Source organism: Eschscholzia californica, unplaced genomic scaffold (assembly GCF_041429995.1).
Source record: "Eschscholzia californica isolate CP2 unplaced genomic scaffold, dmEscCali1.0.p SCAF_1, whole genome shotgun sequence".
In the NCBI taxonomy this organism is placed as follows: domain Eukaryota; kingdom Viridiplantae; phylum Streptophyta; class Magnoliopsida; order Ranunculales; family Papaveraceae; genus Eschscholzia; species Eschscholzia californica.
The window spans coordinates 36,536,670-36,560,868 of record NW_028238198.1 but is presented as its reverse complement, the minus strand read 5'-3'; the positions used below and the strand labels follow the sequence as shown (position 1 = coordinate 36,560,868).

General features: G+C 36.5%; 1 protein-coding gene across 2 annotated transcripts; it reads right to left on the bottom strand.

The window, feature by feature from the left end:
* Positions 1 to 1,921: 1,921 nt before the first annotated feature.
* On the bottom strand, positions 1,922 to 19,606 carry LOC147566479 (auxin response factor 12-like). Of its 2 annotated transcripts, none has more exons than XM_086652979.1 (15): positions 18,627 to 19,606; positions 18,290 to 18,402; positions 18,102 to 18,200; positions 17,770 to 17,826; positions 17,514 to 17,669; positions 17,351 to 17,435; positions 9,406 to 9,496; positions 9,140 to 9,304; positions 8,936 to 9,058; positions 8,650 to 8,725; positions 6,548 to 6,695; positions 4,251 to 5,176; positions 3,983 to 4,176; positions 3,404 to 3,586; positions 1,922 to 2,275 (listed from the first exon to the last, which is right to left on the bottom strand). In XM_086652979.1, the coding sequence occupies exons 1-14, from the start codon at positions 18,673 to 18,675 to the stop codon at positions 3,418 to 3,420; spliced, it is 2,451 nt and encodes an 816-aa protein (XP_086509105.1). In that variant the 5' UTR covers positions 18,676 to 19,606; the 3' UTR covers positions 1,922 to 2,275; positions 3,404 to 3,417. The 2 variants fall into 2 exon arrangements, with proteins under 2 accessions (XP_086509105.1, XP_086509106.1); XM_086652980.1 differs by having other exon boundaries at positions 9,406 to 9,491; positions 18,627 to 19,483.
* Between the last annotated feature and the right edge of the window lie 4,593 nt (positions 19,607 to 24,199).

Genomic DNA, 24,199 nt, shown 5'->3' with positions numbered 1-24,199 from the left:
TTCTTATAGACCTGATTTCTATAAAATGTTGGTGAAGGCTTGCCCTTTGTGACCTGTTTCTGATTTACTTTGTTTATATAATAAACTTCATGAATAGAATCCTTAGTTGATAGCCATTGCTCATGTTGTATGAGTCTTGATTTCAATTGAGCTAGAGACAAGAGCTCATTATTAGCTCTTAAAGCAATAGTAAATTGATCATACTCAGATGGAAGTCCATGAATAGCTATTCTAACTAGTTCTGAATCAGAAACTTTATCCTGTACTGTCATTAAAGAATCTGAAATATGTTTGATTTCTCTCAAATATTCAGCTATTGATGCATCTCCCTTCCTTAAATTTTGCAACTTTCTTCGTAATTGATCTTTCTTTGACTCTAATCCTTCATTATTAGTTAGATCAAGATACTCCCATATGGATTTTGCAGATTGTAGACCATAAATGTCATAATAAATTAACTTAGAAAGAGTACTTTTAAGATAGGACATAACAAAACTTTCCCTTGATCTCCATTGTTGGAAATCAGGGTTTACCTGTTCAATTCCTTGTATGAATTTCAATTGAGGTGGTTCTTCAATTGAACCATTAACAAAACCTATAAGTTCATAAGTTTTTAACATTGTTTCAACTTGATCACGCCACATTAGATAGTTAGAATCATCTAACTTTTCAGTGATGAAGTTAGTAACAGCCCCCAGCCCACGGAGTCAAACCCGGGAGCCCCGGGACTGGGCCCACGGAGTCAAACCCGGGAGCCCCATGCTCCCAGCCCCAAATATGGCCGTTGGGGGTCTCCCAACGGCCATATTTGGGGTGGATCCCCTAAAAAGGGGATCCGCCCCACTATTTTTTATTTTTAATTTTTCTTTTAAACTAATTTTTTTTTCAAAAAAATATAAATTGTTTTAAATTTGTTTTTCCAATCATTTCTCTAATTTTTCTTTTTTTAATTTTTTTCATCTTTTCAAAATTCCTAATCTCTTTCTCTAACATAATATTAAATTTCAATTTTATATTTGAAATTAATAATTTATAGTTGAAAATTGAAATTAAAAGTCCACACACGTACATAATTTAGATTTGGGAACCCCTGTTAGGAACCCCACGTTGGAATTGAAAAAAGCCCCGTGGCTCCTAAAAATCAAGGGCTCCCAAAATTGGGAGCCCGAGCCCCACATTAGACTTGCCCTAAGGGGCAAAGAGAAGTGGGGGCACGTGCCCCCACATCCATCACGTGACCCTTTATATCTTACTGCACCAGCAATCCTATTGTACATCTGCATTTTCTTCTCTTAAATAGGTGGACCTTGTTTTGAGTCTGTTTGTTCGGCCAAATAGTTTTTTTTTTAATTGTTCAACGTGCCTCGAACCTTTGACATGTAAGTTGGGCTAAATAGTTGCCTTTCACTTAAACAACTCGTCTGATTTGGACAAAGGGCAAACCTAATGGGGATGCCGAAGTTTGCTGGAAATACCCCAAAACAGGGAGCAACCTGGATTGTGGAACTTACCTCACATCTCAGCGGACAACTAGATGACACCGCATATCCAAGTGGCAGCAGTGACCCACCCAGTTCAATACCCAGTTGGACTGTTCATAAATATCAACCTCTCACCGTCACCGGCCAACATTCATATCCATAAGTGCTTAGGCTATTTCATTTGTGGACTTAGGTCACTTCACTCGGCTAAAGTACACAAGTGGAGTAGCATTTTTTGTAACTAGTGATTTCTAACGGTAAGTTCGAGCTGATTTTGCTTTGCTTCCATCTCATATAAACCATTCAGACTCAGAATCTAAGCAACAAACAATAGGAGCTAGTCCACTTTAGTAGCCAACAGAGTTTCCAACTTGGAGAGGACTCCAATAATATATCATCAATACGTTTTCCTCTCCCAAATTTAAACTTTAGTCTAACTCTTGAAGTTCAAAATCCTTTCACATTTCCTTCTATTCAACCACAAAACCCCATATCATGGAACAGCCCCATTAGGATGAACCCTAAAGGGATCGAATAAGTTTATATCAATTTCCATTAAACAACACATCCTAGAATCTGACTACATAAGAAACTGGAATCAACAAAACATCCTAGAAATGGTTCATACATGCACAGTGTGTTGTTTTTGTATATGCATTTTATATTACAAAAACAACAATTTTCTGTCCTAAAAACTGGAGTTTGAACTTCATTACCGATAAATAAAATAGTACTAATACACGCAGATGATCTCGATTGGCCCTTCCTTAGAATCTGAACCACTGCGGGAGTACCTGCATGCCGCAAACAGAAAGTCAGGCGAATCAGTTCAGACCGTACGTGATTTTGGTCATGTCAATTTGGACAAGTAAGACATTTTTATAGGCATACAAATCTTATTTAGGTACATACGCCTCAAAAATTGCACATATAAGCGAAGAATAGAAATGAATTAACATAGGCCTTAGGTATTTTTTTGTTTATCTAAAATCTGAATTACCTTCAAAGGTTAAACAAGACTTTTTGTATTGTTTTTGTTAAGTTTGTAGCCATCCCACTCAAAACCAATAGGCAATGAGTGGAGAGTACCTATACTTTATATTCTTGGTTGCTAGTCACCCGTTCTCCCATGTGGGACTATTCTCACACGCCCCCTCATGTGTGGCGTTCTTTGAGCCTAACACGTGTGTTTTTTTTTACAGGTGACGTGGAGCATGTGTGGCTTTTAAGCATATCACGGCCTAGCTCTGATACCATGTTAAGTTTGTAGCCATCCAACTCAAAACCAATTGGCAATGAGTGGAGAGGACCTATACTTTATATTCTTGGTTGCTAGTCACCAATTCTCCCATGTGGGACTATTCTCACAGTTTTATCTATCTAATTGAGTTAGTTTCTAAAATGAGACTCAATCTCAAATGCACAATCTTTAGCTGTAAAATACGTCTGAAGACTGAAATTAAGACAAATATTTCTTTCAAGATCTAGTTGAATTGCTAATCTTGCAAGTTGCAACAAAAAAAAGAGTTGAATTTCTAACAAGAATTTGGGCCAAAAACGTAGTTTATGCTGGTCCTGATAAAAAGGACATGTCAATATCTTTTAGTCTTGATCTCCTAATTTCCCAAACCTGTCCAAACAGTAAAAACTGTGCAAAATACGTACAAACCGAGCCTAAATTGTGTGAACATGCGCGAACTTTACTATTTGCAAACCTTGCACAGGAAGTTGAAGCTTAAAAAGTTATATGACCTCTTTAAAAATGAAAATTTGGCATAGAGAGGTTAGATCAGTTTTGAAGAGATGAAAATTTTACATATTTTCAGATGAAGATTTTTAGAAAAGAAAAAAAGAAACACCACCTAAGCATCGTCTACGAAGGCTAAGGAATGTCTATAATAGAGAGGAGATGTGAAACATACCATTTATATCGTTGTCAATATTCAAGGGAACCAACTGAGGATATACCAGTGACAAGGTTTCGAGAATCGTAAGCACCATTGAGCCTTCCATTTGAGCTTAGCGATTCAACCCCTTGTTCCCCTAGTTTCAGTACATCCTCCGGAGAAAGTATTCTTATATACCCGACATTATTCACAAATGCCCTGTAAAAACAACAAAACAAATTAGCACCAACGGTGAACATAAAAGTACAGTCCTTTGTATATAACATCATACTTGGTTATACCACATAAATCTCCTGTTAAACAGACAGATTTCATACTCACAAAGAGAAGAAAAAAAATATTGATTGATTTTGCTTCTGGAATCGCTGACACTTTTGAAACCATAGCAAAAAAGATAAGTAGCAACAGAAACTGACTTGCAAAGTTTTACTTTTTTGTTGAGCCCCATGAATTTCATTTCACGTAATAAAAAGCTCTAAATTATCGTATTTTATGTTTACGAATAAAACAAACCACTTGACATGCAAGGAAGAGAAGATACTCCAATTTAAGCAAAGAACAATTTGGAGTAATATAGAAGGGCGAAGTACTTACTCCCAGGGATCATCTCCAAGGAGAAGAACATCATTCTCCCTGTCGACAAATACAAGCTGCCAGCCTGATCTTAGAGGGTCCTCCAACTGACCCTCAACTCCAAACATCTGCCCCAGTTCCTCTCTCAGCTCATTATAGCTGCTGAACCGGGCAATGTCCAATGACCTCCCAACAGTTGATCCCGATTTGTAAACCTGCATGAAATGTGAATCGCAAGAAGTGTTGTTGAGGTAGATATGCAAGAATTAACTTTACACAAGGAACTAACCTTAATATATGTCCTAGTTGGTGGATCAACTTGAGCTGCACTTTGAACGAAATCTGAACATTCATCCATGCAACCATAAGGAGACCTCTGATACCCAGAAGCATCAAATGGCATCTGGGAAATTGCAGCATCTATTGAGGAGCTACCTAGAGTGGATACAGCACCAGGATGTAAAAGTGGGGAAGAGTCTATGTTCACACCAAACAGTTGATGTGTCTGTAGATCTCCACCACAGTTGTCCGGCTCTAGAACACCATCTTTCCCAGGGAAGGGTGTGAGAGATACAGAATTGTTAACTGATGAATAGGCAAATTTTGGCACCCAAGTTTGCTGGTTTTGCTGGTCATTCAACATGGGCTGACTAGTTCTTGAGAAGTTCAGAAGATTGCCACTCCCTTCAGCACAAAGAGAACCCAGCATATTCAGCATGTTGGAAGGACTAAGAGGTGTTGAAAAGGTGATATTTGAATCAGTAAAACTTGGTTTTTGAGCGAATTGAGACAAAGGTGATTCAGGCTGCTGGAAGTGATTGCTCGGAATCTGAAGTGCATGTTGAAGAGTTTGTTGATTTTGATGACCAACATTTGGTGGTTGCAGAAGATGAGCAGGCTGGTCTTCTGACAAATGTTGTGTCTGAGCATGGAGAATCTGCTGGGGAAGAGATTGTTGAATTATCTGTTGCTCTCGCAAGATTTGAGTTGGGCTGCATGATTGTTGAAGGTATTGCAGAGGCTGCTGAAATTGCATATATTGTTGTTTCAGTGGACCTCCATTTCGTATATCCTGAAGAGCAGCACCTGCCATTGCTTGATATCGCTGATCATGTTCACTTCCCACAAGTGATGAATCAAATCTCTGCTGCATCCAGGGGCCCACTCCGAGTGCCTGAAAGTTTAGGGACTGAAGGCTTCGATCTGCATTATCCCCTGCCAAATCACATGAGCCTATTAGTCAAATCATATCTATTATCTGAGGAAAGGTAGAAAGATGTCACATGAGGATGAAACATGCTACTCCAGTCAAAGGTAAATTTAACATTTCCTAGGAGTCCATGGCTAATGATGAGAAAGAACAGTCTGATTAGATGTCTTGCATACAGCCATTTTGTTTCTATTGAGAACTTTCCGATACTTTTGGGACAAATAGAACTACCGAGTCACTCTTGAAAGTTCTTTATGGAGGATGTTTAACTTCCTCTACTAAAATAGTCCTAATTTTCTAAAATTACCTAACCAGATCATAACAAGCTATGCAGAACTCACATCAGCCAATAGTCCAATACCAATAGTATATTCTGCATGTGTGCTATCTATGTCATTCCTCACTTCCTTGACAACAACATTCATCACTTGTCAAATATATTTTCCAATGAAATGTGACTATAATCCAGAAGCAGTGACTCAACCTTCTATCATAAAGCAGAAATTATACATGATAGTATACAACATACACATGTCATAGACAAAAGAGTGATCCAGAATTAGGTAATCAATAGTAAAAACCAACTAAAACAAATCACCTTTTCAAAAAATTCACCACGTCTCCAAGTTTGTTTTTTCCAACTAAATGTACTATGTAAACACTTCACAATTTCATAACCGCTTCTTACAGTTTTAATTTTATGTCCCATACAGAACTTAAACCAGCATTTTTTGACATTGAAATGTGAGACTCACATCAAGAAGTTCCTGAACACTGGAAAATAAGAAATTCATGATAGATCTTGCGTGCACACTATGGCATTAAATTTCAAAATATTTTGGTCAACATGACGAAATATTTCGGTTTACATGGCCATTTAAACAAAATTCAACATCTCATGTTGGATTTTATTATTCTGTGGAAAACTGGAAAATTACTTTTCATTTCGACGTATGTAGATAGCAAATGACAAATCCGTTATTATTTACATCAAAATCAAAGTATATTTCAGCTTACCCATTTTGATCTTAAGAAATGGAAACAATTGAGTAAAGCTTCTACGGAAATAAGAACGAATATATATATATATATATATATATATAGTGCTGAGGGTAAATAGATGATCAAGCTAATCTCAGCTCATTTATATAATTGAAATCAGTTAGAAAGTAACCTTAATGAAAAGAGTTCAATTAATTGTTTCTCTAAGTTTTCTTAGTCTTGATCTATCAATATTAAGTTACATTCATACTGAAATGACAAACATACTATTTTAAATTCAGAAAAAATCTTAATGAAGTAACCTTTCGATACTGTCAAACAGTATTCCCCATACAGCATCATAAAAGAACTTGAAAAATATATAGGACGTGTACCATGCAAAGAAGAAACTCCAGGATGCCAAGGTCGCTTCAGCCTGAGGGGGAACAATGACGGATACATAGGAAAGGTTGTCAGAGGCTCAATTTCCCATAACGAGACTCTTGGTTGTCTCTCTCCTGCAGTTGACTCGTCCCAGCCAACCTACAACATAAGTTGATTAGAATTCACTAGTATGCACACACAACTATGCAGATTGCTAACAGCATGACTTGAGTTCTTAGTTTGTCTCTGTTAAGATCTGAAGTCAGAGTATTCAAGAAACGAGTTTAGGAGTCTCATACTGTTTGCTTTTATTTAGATTTCTCAGACACTCCACCCTTTCCTGTCCAATTCATGTGAGCTAACTATAAAGTAGCTGCATGTTAGCACTTAAATAGTTAAATGCATAACATAAGATCATAGCTCGGAGTGTTAATATTCGCAGAAGTATACAGCATGCCAAGCTTAGCTTTAAATGAAGAACCCAAGATTGAGTCCATATACCAGTTTACATACTGCACTTGAGACTTGACGTCAACAAATAGAAGAAATATGTTAAACGTGCATAGTAACGACGACAAATAGAAGATACCAGATCAGTGAGGTACAACAAACTTGAGGTTCGACGAACTGTGGGTATACATTAGGACAAGACATATATTGTTGTTTCAAATTCTGAAGAGGGTTTAAGGTAAAACCAGACAAGACCAGTATTATTCTCGAGCCAATAATGGATGAATGAGAACATCAACTTCTCTTGCAAGACAGAAGAAAGCTAGAGCAGAAAAGGGTACTTACCTTAAATGATTTGTTGTCTGGAGCCCTTAGCACAAAAGTTTTTAGCCCTAATGACTTGCTTTATCATTATGGCTAAAAGGCTTTTCTTTTATTAAGGGTGTCTATAATAGTAGACATCCATCATAAGAACTCAAACTCCGAAAAGAATGGCAGGAGAAACAAAAGAAAAGCCTAGATATTGTGTTCATGGATGAGGGAGGAAGGGGCTTAGTGTGCACTCCAATTGCAGAGGTTAGGAGAGACTACCAGCACCACGAAAGAGATGACTACTGGTGTCAGATTTCGTACTAGAAAGACTGAGGCAGAGGTTTTCTGCTGAGGTTGCCCCCAAAGGAGCCCCTTAAATGCTTATGATGATGTCAACAAATATAGACACCTTAGTACACCCAGAGGCGTTTTTAACCATTATGGAGAAAAGTGAGTCCATTAGGCATTAGGGTGGGAAAGAACTTAAAAAGAAAGAAAGGAAAGGACCATGAAACAACCCATTTAGGGAAAATTTCGAATAAAAAGGGATCACTTAAGTTCTCCAAACTCGGTTAGGTCCAGGCTACCCAGAGCCATCTAGCAAGTTACAATCTAGGTTAAAAGCAATAGAAAATTTATAGAAGATTAGAAGAATGGCTCAACCAACAACAAATCTTCAACCTAGCAAAACCATAACAATTTTGTCTTATGTAGATAGTAAATAGCATCCCAGGCTACCCAGAGCCAACTAGCAAGTTACAATCTAAGTTAAAAGCAATAAAAATATGTAGAAGAACGGCTCAACCGACAACAAATCTTCAACTTAGTGAAATGATGCAGGGGCACCCGGCGTGGAGGCTTTTTCCATGGCCAAACCGGGCCATAGGCCATCCGGCCATAGAGAGTAGTTTTTAGGAAGTCCCAATTTTAGCATGATTATTAGAGAATTTAGGTTTAGGAATTTATGTTATTTTAGTATTTCCAATAATTGGAAAGGTCCAGATTTGAGTCTAGCTATTTAGGAAGTTGCAGCCTTTTAATTATTTAGGAAAGTCTAATTCAAGTCTATCTAGGTAAGTCCAAAATCCTATAAAAGGATATCTAGTTTGTCCATTATGCTCAGATTGAAGAGAAAACCCCTTTGAACTTTAATAAAGTTTAGTATTTTCGAGTTATTTCATCTTTATTTTATCGTTCTTGTTAAGTTTATTCGTCTTCTTTAATTCCGCTGTGTTTCTACATCATGAAATCATTAGAATTTTGTCTTATGTGGATAGTAAATAAGCATCATTAATTAACAAGTAGAAAGATATAAAGGTAAGTAAAACAAAGAAAACTCCAACTTACGTACCTTAACAGACCGCCAGTGAGAATTCGGCCAACGAACAGGATCTAGATCATTTATGCCAGTTATTGTACCCATATATCTGATTGGATAACCAGCTAGGTCAAAATATTGAGTTTGGAACAAACTTCAAACAAATAAATGAGACAAACATTCACAAATATTACCCATTTCACAAACTCTCAGATGCAGAGATGCCTTGGATGTGCAGTTAAAACAGTGTTATAATATAACAATTGAAGAAAATAGACCGAACTTGTTTGAATAAAATAAGATTACACTTTTAATATACCTACGGACACTTGATTCTTCTGTCTCAAAAAGCATACGGAAACGCATTCCTATGGATACACGAGTATGAAACACAGCTTTCGCATACTTGGAGAGAGGTATGACAAACTCAGATGGACAAGCTCTGCAATAAGGATGCGCACGAATTAGTAGAAACAAATGATTTTTTTTTTACTTTTGGAGGAGATGTAATATTGCTTGCTACCTTGGATTATAGAAGATTGTGAAACGGCTGTTAGTAGAGGCAGCATGCGCCGCAGCAGCAAGGAGTCCAATATGCATACTGTTACTAGATAAGACGGATGAAGGCATCACAGTTTGTGATCGACTAGCACGGCGAATTCCCAGTAGTAGCTGATTCTGTTCATTCCTAATAGAGCAACAAAATAACGAGGATAATGATTAATGACTCTCCACAAGTGCAGCCACGTTACAATTCACACATCAAAAAGACTAGAATAAGATGAATACCAAATAAAAAGAACGGAATCTCCAGCAACAAGTCTCTTCGCACTGACAAATACACTCCATCCCGTAGTAAGAAGATGCCTCTTAGGCTGTCCTGCATGAATGAACTATACCAATGACAATATGTTCAAACTTGTTTTATCATCTGCACATAGGATTCTGGCGGTGAACTCATTTACCCACTAGATGACTAAAGGAAACATAATATGCCCATTATGAAAATTATCTATCACTGCAATGTCCCAAGCCTCCATAAGTACTTCGGAGTCTATGACATGGGCATCGGTTTAGCAGTCTTCACTGCAAAGGGTTTTGATAGTGAACTTATGATGTTAGCCATGCAAGAACCAACTATCGCAAAATAGCCCTAGAGGAATTATAGGTAATCTAGTTTCTGTTAGTCATCAGTGAACGAGCAACTTATTAAAATTTAAGAGTCCATGTTTATCTCTCATCTTATTATTCTGGTACTACACTTATCCAAATACCTAGAGATAAAGATAAGGTTGTTCCAGAGTAATAACAGTTCTAACACTTGGCCTGTTCCAGGATTTTAAAAGATCTTAAGGACGTTTCTTTCTTTGACACGGTGGTTAACTGGGATACTTGGATGATGTAACAAATATCCTAAGTTATCCACCCTGTCTTTTTCTTTGTATTTGTATATTCTTTCTCCCCAATATATTCAGTCTAATCTTTAAAAAAAAACACTTGGACGGTAAGCAAGAAGAGCAATCGAGCAATCCTTTAAACGAAATGAATGTCTGGTATTAGGTCATGGTCAGGGAAAAAAGATGTTACTGTGAAGATGAAACGAGGTCAACGAAGGCTCTAATACCTTAATAGTAAATGAATATTATTAGGATAAAACTTAGGGTGGTGACTACCAATCCCTCTTCATATTTTTATATGTAAGTGTTTACAAATAGTATGAAACTTTACGGAAGTGTTTTACATGAACAGGGAACAAAGATAAACACAAACCAAGCTTTTCTTTTGAAAATTTGAATGAATATATTAAAGAGAAAAAATATTTACAAAAAGAGAGACTACAAAAGGGACTTGTTTCATCATCCAAGTCTTCCAATTGACAACACAAATCAACCTTTCCTAATCCAAGATGGTTTAGACGGGGACTCTTAACCAGTTAACGGAGTCCCTCCGGTTCTAACTCTTGGGCGGTTCCATGTCCACCATTATTATAGAGGCTTTTAAGGGAACTTTTATTAAGAGGTTTACAGAGGCTTTTAAGGGAGCTTCATTAAGAGGTAGTATTAGGAGTATTCTATTCCAAATAGATTAGTCGACGATGTATTGGGCTATTCTTGTGCTAAAACTAGCACATTCTGGTTATCACATTAGCTTTCTTTTGTTGTTGTGATGTTATCTGTTTGATCTTTTTTATCCTAATTTCTTATTGATAGCCTTCTATGTAATAATGTTGTGCAAGCAATAAAACACTCGACACAAGACGTAATGTCTGAGTTCACTGCCAGATGACTAAAGGAAACTCGATACACCCCATAGCCAAAACTCTTACGCTTCAGTTGTCCTTGGTATACAAACTCTGACATTTCTAAATGACTAGTACTTCTTGACACGGACATTTCTAGATGACTAAAACTAGCACATTTTCTTGACTCGGACTAAAGGACACTCTGACATTTCAGTTGTACTTACACATGGTAATGTATAGTTTTTATACATTTCTAGTGTTTATTTCTTTACCTGAATGTCATGTGTTGAAGACCATAAATATTACTATAGGGGTTAATCATTAATGCCCTACTGCTCATGTAAAAAACATTCGACACAAGACGTAATGTCTAAGTCAAGAAAATGTAAATGTGAAAATGACACTTTTTTGGCCTTCTACAAACTCATCTACAACCGTGTTGGAGTACACAACGTACCTGTATCAGTGCTACAGAGTACAGATATGGAAATGTTTGGTGTCTGGTATGGTGGTATACTGGTATATTAAACAGAACTAACATTTAAACAAGGGGTTGATTAGTGATGAAATGAAGTAAAAAATTATTCCACAACCAGTTAACTGGATCTCTGGGGGGGATTATAAAAACCATTAATTCTTCAGATTGTTCTGTAAGTTCATTAAGTGGAAATTTGAAAACATTAGAACTGAAATGAACAACAGAAAGGAAGTGATGATGAGTTGAAAGTTGAAACGGCGACAACAAGACATGTAAATTCAACTAATGAGAAAAGTTCGACAAAAGAGATGATATGAACTACTTGACTAACAAAGTGCAGAAAACACAGAATTTGAAGTAGTTGTACATATAAAGGGGCAGCTTATGTTCAATAATCAAATTTGGGAGACTTCAAATGGGGCAGAGGAAACCGCAAGTCCTGAACAAGAAACTAAAACAGACCTTAGGATGGTGAAGACAGACAATTAGAACCAGGTACTTCTGGACCATAACTGAGGATGCTAACATGATAATGCAACAGAGTTCAGACCAGTTTCAGGGAGTAAATTACAAGATTTAAGAGGCCAAAAATACAGCTGATCAAATTGCTCAACAGTCAAACTGGAAAAGCAAGCAAGATGAGTTGAGAGCCAAAGAGAAAGATAGTGAATTGTGATAGAGATTACGATAACCACCTATGCAGATTTGGTGGAACCAATTCTGTTTGAATTTCAAATTTATTTTGAATTGTAGATTCAATGTAATCTGAATCTTGGCCAAGACCAAGTCTTGTAACTAATTCTTCAACAGCTATAAATATATACTCTCTGGCCCTTCATTGAAAGGCAAAAGAGACTTTGAACTCTTTTATGGTATCACGAGCATAGGTTTCCTTTTTGTCTTCGACCTTCATCTCTATTATGGCTGCTCCAACTACCACCTCCACCTCCACTATCTCTGCTACTCCTCCATTACCAATCCATCACCCATACCCTACCCTAACAAATCTAGTTCCCCTCGTGTCAATCAAGCTTGATAACACAAACTTCTTGACGTGGAAAAAGCAGGTTCTTCCTATAATGAAATCTCAAGACCTCTTCAGCCATGTCGACCCTTCAATTCATTCACCCCCTCCCTTCATTAGGAATCCAGAAACAGGCCTAGATGAACCAAATCCAGACTTCCTTCAATGGACCAGAGTAGACCAAACTGTGATTAGTTGGCTAAACACAACACTCTCCCCATCGATTCTATGTCAAACCCCTGATTTCCAGACTTCAAGGGAGTTGTTCTCCTATCTCCAAGATACCTTCTCTGCTCAGAACAATGCAAGAAAGTCGCAACTCATTCTTCAGCTGCAAACAATTCAGAAAAACAACTTAACCATGGCTGAGTATGTCGGAAAAATTAAAGAAACCTCCGATGCTATTTCAGCTTCTCATGCTCCGGTTCCGGACATCGAGCTCGTCCTTCATACCCTTAGAGGTCTAGGACCAGATTACTCCTCCTTTGTAACTGCAATTGAAACCCGTGAAAACCTTCCTACCTTCACCCAGTTGCAGCCTCTTCTTTATTCGCAAGAAATGAAGTTTACACATCAACAATCTATCTCCTCTTCATCTACTGCCTTGATTGCAAAAACTTCATCTCCGGTAAGTAACCCTAAACCTCAAATCCGTCAACAACGAGGTGGAGGTCGTGGTGGTGGTCGAGCAAATCAAAGAGGTAGAGGTCGTGGAAGATCCCAAAACCAGTGGGGTTTTTCTTCTCAAAGTCGTTCTCAACAGACCCCTTCTCTTCTCGGCAATCCTACCCAACAGAATTCTTCACAGGTAATTTGTCAAATTTGTGGCAAAGCAGGTCATATTGCTTATTACTGTTATCATAGGGACGACCAAGCCTATCAACCCAACGATGTCCCTCAATCTTTTGCCGCTTATCAGCCGAATGAGATCCAATACGACCCAAGCTTTTAGCCGATTCAGGAGCATCAAATCATATGACTAATGATGCCTCCACCATGGTTACAAGAGGTCCGTACAGCGGCAATGATCAAGTCTCAATTGGTAATGGTTCTCTTCTTCCAGTACATAATATTGGTAACATAACTATTGGTTCACCCTCTACTTCCGTCGCTTTACAAAATGTCTTTCATGTTCCATCACTTACCAAGAATTTATTGTCAGTCTCTCAATTAACATCAGATCTTGATTGTTTGGTTATATTTGACAAAAACCAATTCTTTGTGCAGGATCGACGAACGGGGAAGCTGGTCCTTCATGGCTTTAAGAAAGGAGGACTCTATCAATGTTCGGGGAAAGCACTTCATGATTTTAAGAATAGTTTTCGAGTTTTGAATTCATGTTTCTTAGGTACAAAAATAAAGAGTGATGTCTGGCATATGCGCCTAGGACATCCCCATTTCCGTTGCTTTAATCAAATAATTCGAAATAAATTAGTTTCCCTTCCTGATTCCTTTACTAATACTAATTTATGTGAAAGTTGTGTGCTGTCCAAACATCATCGTCTTCCTTATTCGTTGTCAAATAATCATTCTACCTCTGTTTTATCTGTAATCCATTCTGACTTATGGGGTCCGTCTCCGACAGTCTCAAACTCAGGTTTTCGCTACCTTTTAATCTTGATTGATGAATATACCCGTTTTACATGGATGTATTTTTTACGTGAGAAATCTCAAGTTCTGAGTTGTTTCGAAACTTTCAAACTTTTAGTGGAAAATCAATTTCAAAAGAAAATCCAAATTTTCCAAAGTGATGGTGGAGGGGAATTTTCATCCCAACATTTCAAAGAATTTCTTTCAAATCAAGGTGTTCTTCATCGGTTTTCATGTCCCCACACACCCCAGCAAAATGGGATGGCGGAACGAAAAATACGTCATGTAGTTGAAACCGGGTTAGCTCTTCTTCACCAAAGTCATTTACCAAAGTCATTTTGGCCCGATGCATTTCACACCGCTACGTATTTAATAAACCATTTACCATCCCAAGTTTTGAAAAATCAGTCACCATTTTCAATTCTATATAATCGAGTTCCAGATTATTCTTTCATGCGTGTCTTTGGTTGTCGTTGCTTTCCCCTCCTCACCCCTTATCGCAAAAACAAATTACAGTACAAGAGTCATCCTTGCGTTTTTATAGGTTATAGTGATAACCACAAAGGGTATAAATGCTATGATCCAAAAAGCAAACGAGTCTATTTGTTGCGTGATGTACTGTTTGATGAGAATCTGTTTCCTTATGCTCTTCCTACATTTCATGATGTTTCAAGTGAGATCACAGTTAATGTAGCTCCTCAATGGGTATTTATTGACTTACCCATCTCCAAACCACCTGTCCAGATCCCTTCTTCCTCTCCTATAGACAACCAATCCACCCCTATTCCATTGGCCTCACCTTCACCCTCTCTAGCCATTGTACCTATACCACCCTTAGAAACTCAATCACTATCTTTAAATGAAAGTGCTACCCGAACAGATGATACACCAAACGAGGTCGTATCTACTGATGCTTCCCCGCCGCCGGTCCAGCCACGACATCAAATGGTCACTCGCTCCAAACAAGGTATCACAAAACCAAAAGTTATTCCTTCCATGCTCGCTACAAGGTATTGTGTTTCATCCTCTTTTCTTGCTTCAATTCCCTCCCTACCACGGGAACCAAGTAATTTTACAGAAGCAAAGAAGGATCCCCTATGGTGTTCGGCAATGGCCGAGGAGTTCAACGCTCTTTTAAGAAATAAGACGTGGTCTCTTGTTCCAGTGAAACCAGAATTTAACTTGGTAGGCTGCAAATGGGTTTTTCGTATAAAGACGAAAAGTGATGGAAGTATTGATAGATATAAGGCACGTTTGGTTGCCAAAGGCTATTCTCAAAAGCAGGGTTTTGACTACGATGAGACATTTTCTCCGGTGGTAAAACCAGTGACTATTCGACTTGTTTTAAGTGTTGCTATCACTAGTGGGTGGCAAATTCAGCAGCTGGACGTCAAGAATGCATTCTTGCATGGTATTCTTGACACGGAAGTGTATATGCATCAACCAGTTGGGTTTGTGGACAAAAATTATCCAAATCATGTATGTCGATTACATAAGGCGATTTATGGTTTGAAACAAGCTCCCCGAGCCTGGTTTACTCGTTTTACAACTTTTCTTCAAGAATTGGGATTTATTGGTTCTAAATCGGATAGTTCTTTGTTCACTTACCGTACTTCTTCCTCTATTACTATATTACTGCTATATGTCGATGACATTCTCATAACAGGTTCTGATTCTTCGGTTTTATCAAGTATAATCTCGAGCCTCAATAATCAGTTTTCAATGAACGACCTCGGTGATGTTCATAATTTCTTAGGCATAGAACTCAAAAGAAATGAATCAGGCCTTCTTATCACTCAATCACGATACACTCTGGATTTGCTCAATAAAGTGGACTTATTGAATTCTAAGCCGGTTTCAACACCCAACCACTCCGGTAAGAAGATGTCTCAAAACGATGGTGATCCTTTTTCGGATGTCACCTTGTATCGTTCACTGGTAGGTGGGTTGCAATACCTTTCCCTCACTAGACCCGATATCACATACTCGGTTAATCAAGTGTGCCAATTCATGCATTATCCTACTACCACACATTTCAGCGCAGTCAAACGTATCCTTCGATATTTAAAGGGAACGCTGGGAAGAGGGCTTTTTTACTCGACCAGTTCAAATTTTCAAATTCAAGGCTTTGAGTCACATTTGACGGCTTTTTCTGATGCCGATTGGGCTGGAGATCCGGATGCCCGCCGCTCTGTTACGGGAAGCTGCATTTATTTGGGCAATCACTTACTCTCATGGGCTTCAAAGAAGCAGCCCACAGTGTCAAAGAGTAGCACCGAAGCTGAGTATAGGGCTATGGCCTATACGACGGCGGACATTGCATGGATACAATACCTCCTTCGTGATATTGGTGTTTTCATGAAATCGCCACCGACAATTTTCTGTGATAATATTAGTGCTACTTACATGGCACACAACCCGGTTTTTCACTCTCGCACCAAACATATCGATCTGGATTATCATTTTGTGCGAGAGAGAGTTCAACGTGGTGCATTAAAGGTGTTTTTTGTTCCGACTCAAGCTCAAATTGCAGACATTTTTACTAAAGGTCTCGTCAAGGCAAGACATAGATTACTATGTTCCAAGCTCTCACTTAAGGATCCTACCGTTCAGCTTGAGGGGGGATGATAGAGATTACGATAACCACCTATGCAGATTTGGTGGAACCAATTCTGTTTGAATTTCAAATTTATTTTGAATTGTAGATTCAATGTAATCTGAATCTTGGCCAAGACCAAGTCTTGTAACTAATTCTTCAACAGCTATAAATATATACTCTCTGGCCCTTCATTGAAAGGCAAAAGAGACTTTGAACTCTTTTAAATTGGAATGTAGAGGTTCATGATGCAAGGAGAAGATATGTTATTGCAAGCAGTTTTTTTAGAAAACTTAAAAGGCGTACGCATCGAGGCGCGCATCGAGGTGAGGCGGTCACCTGATGCCTCGAGGCATGAGTATTGGAACTCGAGACTAAATCGTTTCCATCTGAAGTCACTGGTTACTTTTTAGTTGCTAGGCAACCCAAAAATGTTAGTATTTCGTTCATTAAATACTTGGGATTTTATATTACGGTCCTAAAGTATAAAAATTATGCTATGTTTTTACATAATTGATATCATTTTCCTCTAAAAAAGCGTGTAGTTTACGCCTTTGACGCAACAAGGTGTACGCCTCGAGGCATCGCCTTGCCTTGTGAAAGCAAACTGCCTTGAGGCGTACAAACGTATTTTAAAACATTGATTGCAAGTATCCATCTTGTAATGATAATGTTATTCCTTTGCCCACTTGTAAACAAGTTTGTCATTCTCAATTGCCTTGAAATAGATGGAAACTTAAAAGACACATATATTTGCGAAAACAGACAAGGATAAAGAAATTAATGCAGAAAAATGTAACCTACCTCGGAAAATATGCCTGAACTTCCACTCAACATCATGAAGATCTCGTGCAACAAGCTCCTGTACTGGTGGTTGCTGAGAAAAATCCTGGAAAAAAAAGAACGACACTTGTAAGCAAATTAGACTGCTAACAACAGAATAAATGGTTTTCGACATAATGCGTACCAGAGGTGGAAACACTTTCTCAGCAGCACGCCTGGGAACAGAAAATCCTCCATGAGTACTAGTATCACTCGCAGTTAAAGTCTTGCAGAAATAATTTGTGGGTTGCTTGCTAGACAGGCCGAGCTCGGTAGGGAGATAAGTATCCTTCTGTTCTTGCTGAAGAACCCCAAGATAATATTTTTTGAGAATCTCACTGAGAAGAAACCACTAAGATAACCAAATAAATCAACAATTAAAATTCCATCGAATAACTTACCGAAGTTAATGGCTGCAAAGTCAGTTGAGCATAGACTTCATCTGTTTCAACATCTGCCTGAAATTTCACAACAGAACGACGACTTCCTTGAGAACCTTTCCCTTTCCACTTAAGTAAAAAAAAACCTTCACTACAAAATGCAAAGGAAAAAGAACATCGAAAATGCTAAGGAACAAGAAAAACTAGGCAACGGAAATCTTATGTGGCTTGTTGTCATTTATGCTTCGGATAATTCTGATCTACAGAACCGTGAATCGCGGCAAGCCACATAGGACTTCCACCCAGAGTCTGTCTAGTTTTCCTTGTTCCCTAGCATTACTCGAACAACTTACATGCATTGTCACATTGTGGAGTTGGCAGATTAGTTGAGGAGGAAGACTCGGATAATTGGGGATATGCCCATCAACTTCTTTGTTGGTTGAAGCAGTAACCTGCGACAAAACAAAGAAATGCATAATTGATCACAAGAAAATGAGTGTTTGAGAGAGAGAGAGAGAGAGAGTTAGAGAGAGAGAGAAACCTGCTCACTGTGGCCTTGAGGGAAGTAAACAACACGGCTACCGACAGTTGGTAGGGACACAAGAGGACCAGCACAAGCATGCCAAAGTTCCGAATTTAAACATCTCTTTTCCCCTGCAAAATAGTTACAGACATAATCATCATCTTCTACCTTGATCCTTCTCAAGACCTAAAAAATTAGGGCATTTAGTAAGTTCAGACAACTAGATGGTCCTCTACAGTCGCATTTCACTAGCTCAACTACTATCCAACTGTCGAGATCAGTCTCAGGTTGCTGAAACCATACTGTACAGATCACAATATACCAAATTCATGAAGAAAACCAACAAGAAGAATACCTTCTTGACTGATTAGTTGTCCCGACCCTGAAGATGGAGAAAGCTTCATTTCTTCAAAACCCTAGTTTCTTAGGACATAAAATTTCATTTGAACAAGACATTGAACAACTTCTGTTTGTAATAATCTGCTGAACTAGTTCAAAACTTGCTTCCATCTAACAAGATCTCAAATGAAATTTGGTTTTCACACAGAATCGTCTTCTTCTTTACACTTCAAAAACCACTAGAAACCCACCAGTTTTCCAAATTTCACAAAAAGATAACAATAATAAGAGAAATTAAACATGAATTATCCAAAACCAAACACTCAAATCTCTCTCTAGCTAAGTATTTCAGCTCCTTAATCTCTATCTTCTCTTTCTCTCTCTAAAATGAACAAAATCCAGAAAGTGAAAAAAAAAGGATCAAGAATGAAAAGGAAAGAACAACAGTTAAATAATAACCAAGAGTTAAGTAATTAAAAAAGTTCAAAAATCAAGCATTTTCTTCACCAAATCCAAAACAGTAAAAGCGTGAAAGAACATTAATCAAGCAAACTCTAATATGAACCTCTAGTTCTTCGAGATCGCCATGAAATTGCTTTTTTTTTTTTTCTTATCACAAAATCTAAACCTAATAAACAAATAAGAATTTCTAGAGAGAGAGAGAGAGAGAGAAAGAGAGAATATCTATTAATTAATTGAAAAGCTTCTTTTTAAATCCATCCCTAGTTAAAAAGAAATTTTTCATACTCCAACAGTAGTAGCAGAGAAAGACCTTTGCTTTTATCAAAAAAAGTTAAGAATTTATTTCGATTTATTCCATTTTTACCCTCAATTTCTGACCTATTTACAAATTTGGTCCTTGTATTTTAAACAAGTGTTTGGTTGCAGGATTTCTATATTCCTATCAAAAATGAGATTTGTTAGGATTGATGAATCCTGCAACCAAATACACTATAACTGAATTTGCCTTGCCACCAAGCTAGTTTTCGGTCACTTGTTCAAATAGAAGATTTTGTAGAAACTCTTTATAAAGTTTTTGGTTGTAGTATAAAAAAAATCATTCCAATTACAAGTTGGATTTGATAGAACCAAGAATCTTTTGTCAATTTGACTACCAAGAATCTTAAGATTTTTGAACCTCAAGGATTTTTAATTCAAAATTTTGTGTCGGACCAAAATCCCACCCTATCTTAAGATTTGCTAGGATTTTGGATTAATTATCTTCTATTCCAAACTTAAAATCAAACAAAATAAATATTTGTTTCTACAAAATAATTAATTTAAAAATATTTTTCTTTTCGAAAATCATTTTTTCCCGAAAATCGATTTTTTTCTCTCGAAACCAATTCTTCCCCAAATAACTTTTTTCCGAATCTGATTTTTTTTCCGAAAACAATTTTTTTGAAAACCGTGTTTTTCTCCAACCTGTTTTTTCCGAAAAAACCGTTTTATTTCTCGAAAACCGTTTTTTCGATAACTAAAATTTCCTGAAAACTTTTTTGTTTCATGTAGACCGTTTTCCCCAAATTTCTTTTCCAGGAAAAAAGCGGTTTTCGAAAAAAATCGATTTTCTGGGAAAAAAAAGTTTCATGAAATCTCGTTTACCGAAAAAAATGGTTTTCAAAAAAAAATCGAGAAAAAGGGTTTTCGAGGAAAAAACTACTTTTGAAAAAAATTGTTTACGAGAAAAATTCGAAAAACGGTTCTCGAAAAAAAAAATGGAAAGGTGATTCTCTAATTTATTTGAAAAATCGAGTTTCGAGAACAAAGTTCCTTCAATATATTTTTTAAAAAGTGGTTTAAAAATACTTAAATAATAACAAATAATAGGATTCTTATTGAATGCCAAACAAACCAAAAAATATTAGTTAGATTCATGAATTCGTGGAATCATGAATTCGAATGACTCATAAATCCGTAGATTCATGATTTCGTCATCCAAACACACCATCAGTTGTTTCTAGTCTTCAACTTAGGAAGTATTTTCTTAATCTGTAACTTCTTGTAAGAGATTTATAAAACAGATTGCAAATGCTTGCATAACGAATTCGAATGACTCATAAATCCGTAGATTCATGATTTCGTCATCCAAACACACCATCAGTTGTTTCTAGTCTTCAACTTAGGAAGTATTTTCTTAATCTGTAACTTCTTGTAAGAGATTTATAAAACAGATTGCAAATGCTTGCATAAAGGATTGCAAAAATCATTGGATTTTTAACTAAACAAAAATTAAATAAAAAATGGATCTTTAACCACACAAAAAATAAGAATAAGATTTTCAACCAAACTAAAGTAACTTTTCTTTTTAGCTTAAAAAAATTGATCCTTCAATCAAATTTCTGGTATTCTAGCTTAATTAACTTCATTATATTTAGGGTTAATTCCGTTTTGGCCCCCAATTTGTGACCAACTGGCCGTTTTGGCTCCCAATTGTGTTCGGCAGTTCGTTTCAGCTCCAAGGGCTAAATTTTTGACGAAATTATCATCGGGGGCCAAAACAGAATTATTTGTGAAAAAAAGGTTAAAAACAAAAAAACCACATCACACCTTTCTTTATCATCCACTTCATCTTATCTCTCCTCCACCACACCACCTCCTCTCTACCTCACCCTTCTTCTCTGGCGGAATGTTGTCAGAATAAAAAAATTCTAGCCGGCCACTGTATTAAAAAAAAAAATACTTTCTCTCTCTTCTTCCTCCTTTCTCTCTCTCTCTTTCCCCCTCATCTTTTCTCTCTCCCTGCTCTCTCTATCTCTCCCTATTCCGGCGAAGGTATCCTTCGCCGAAAATTTCTGGATCTGGGGAAAACCCCAGATCCAGAACCTCTTCGTCTGGGATTCCAGGCAGGGAGCTGGTTACAAAGTTGGGGGCCAGGCAGGAAGCTGGTTACAAAGTTGGGGGTCATTTGAGAAATAACCCTATAGTGTATTATCTTTTATTTTATTTTTGTAGTTAGTATGATTTAATAATTCTTCCTCATTAACTTCTTTCTTAGTTTTAAAGTATATTTAAATTAAGACATTCATTTATGGTCTTCGTCATCGATTTTTCTGTTCAATATATATACTGTAGTAGGAGACAAAAAAAAGAAAGAAAAATATTTAATTCAGTAATTGTGTATGTAAGTGCTATTTGTATCACTATATGCAAATACGGACGCGGACCAAGAATTTAGGTAGAGGTGACCTGAAATTTTACAAACATAAATGTTTCTTTGTGTTTTTTTTGTTGAGAATGTTTCTTTGTGTTGAGAGTGAAAGAAAACAAATTTCAATCTATCAAGTAATATCGTAACGTGTTCATAAAAAAAAAAAAGGTAATATCGTGACTCATTTTAATCCATTGTGGTTAATTTTATTCCCTTTGCAAATAAGGAAGGATATACATAAAAATTAAACTATTTTTTGTGATAAAATTACAAGTGAATAATTTATCTGAACTTCTCTCATTCCATGTTTTTGTGAAGTCGACTTTACATCTATTTCGGTGCTCAATTTAAATTAGTTCATTTTTATCACAAAGTTGATATTAGTTGTGGTCAGAACACAAATGAAACTCATCAGTTAACATAAAAGTGTTTGAAGAAAAAATTTAAAAGTGTAAGGGAAAGATATCCAAACCCTTGACACATGCATACCATTTCTACCAAAAAATTCAGTAAATAGAATACATTTTAAAAACACAGGTCAGCCGAAGAAACCATTGCCAGCCCACCTGTGACTTGGCTCAGTATATATGCGTGCATGTTTAAGTCATAGACACCACATTTGTTGTGCCTGAAAGTCAGAGGTGACCCTGATTCTAGGGGTAACCATGATTCTCTTTGACCCAAATGTACTTATGAGCGTTAGCCAGAGAAGAAGAAAATGAGATGAAAGAAAATCAAATAAGTAATAGATTAGAGAAGAAAGGTAATTAATTGTAGACAGAGTAGAGGGGGGATTTGAAAAGAGAACTTAATGATTTAGGGGGTTAACTTTATCAGTTGGTGAAACTACCGGGTCAAAATTTGTCTATTCGTGACAAATTAGGGGTCAATACAGAATTACTCTATAAAATTTCTATTTCAGGTAATTAACTAATATCTTATCATGACAGTTATTATTTCCGTTTAGGGTAAAGGGGTAGTTGGGCGATAGTTCCAAAAGAAAAAATGTATTGGTTTTAAGGTCCAACTTCGTATAAAATAGGTAAAAAGATCCATCTTTTTTAATATTTATTGTTTCTCATACAAATACAAAAATGTATTACAAATGTGTTAATTGTCTAATGAATGTGTAGATATGTGTAAGAATAAGTTTGTTTTATAAGCAACACAAACTAAATTGCGTGAAGTTGAACGGTAAAAGGCATAGGATTAATTACGTTTTTTAATGTGATAAGATAACAATGTCATGCAAAAACAATTTGTTTGGTGAACCCCACAAAATAGTCTATGCAAAAATGATTTGTCTGTTAAACATCAAAATTTGTATTTTTGTAGACTTTTTGCTCATTTAGTTTTGATATTGGTAAACCTTTGATTAACTGATGCTGTTCTGACAAGACGTGAAGCATGTGGACGGTACATTAGTGGTTGTTTCTATTAAAAAAATTTGACGCCCTCTAAAGTGTGACCAACTTCTTGCATGGCTCGCTAAGTTTGAATAAATGTTGATATGATCTCCTTTGTGTATTTCTTTGCATTAAGTAAAAAGTCAAATTTCAACTTTTCGATTTTGTCCTTTTGTCTTTTCTTTCCTCTTATTTTTATTTTGGTCTCTTGTATTTCTCTCTTCTCATTTATCGTCTTATTATCTATTTTTTTCTAAATGACCTTCGTTAATGAAGGTCTCAAATTTTCTCTTTCTTTTTTAATTTTTAAAATTAAAAAAATAAGTTTTTTTTCTCTAACTTCTATTAATGGAGGTCCTATTTTTTTTTAATTTAAAAAAATTAAGTTCACCTATTTGTCAAAAATTAATAGAATTAAAAAAACTAAAAAAGAAAATAAAAAGATGGATTATGTTTCTTATAGGCTTTTACGAAACAGAATTTTGTGAAGACAACGAACATATATGTGTGGCGATCTTCACAAACAAATCTGTTTGTGATCTGTTTTTTGAGAATACGAACAAATATGCTCATAGTTTTTTGTTCGCGTATCTTCGTGAACAAACTAATTTGCGAAGAAAAGGAACAAGTTTGTTCAGGTAGAAAACGATTTTTAAAAATGTCCTACTTAAATCTATGGTATAGTGCCAAAAAGAAAGAGGGCAAAGAGAATAACCTACTTTTTATTCTAGAAATAAGAAAAATGAGTTTGTGGAATTCATTTAAGAGAGAAAGAAATAAGATGATGGTGAAAAGTAAAAACAAAAAAAAATGTAAGGGACAAACAAAAATATAGAAAGACAACAAAATGACCAAATTAAAGAAAATCTAATTCAGTTTTTTTGTTAACGTATCACAAGTATAAAATATACTACAACAGTTCTTCTACAGAAGTAAAAAAAACACGATAATGGTTCACAATTTAGAAGGTCACTCGGAACCAACCCTAAAAATAGTGGTAATGTGTGAGTACGGAAAAAAGTGTGAAATATT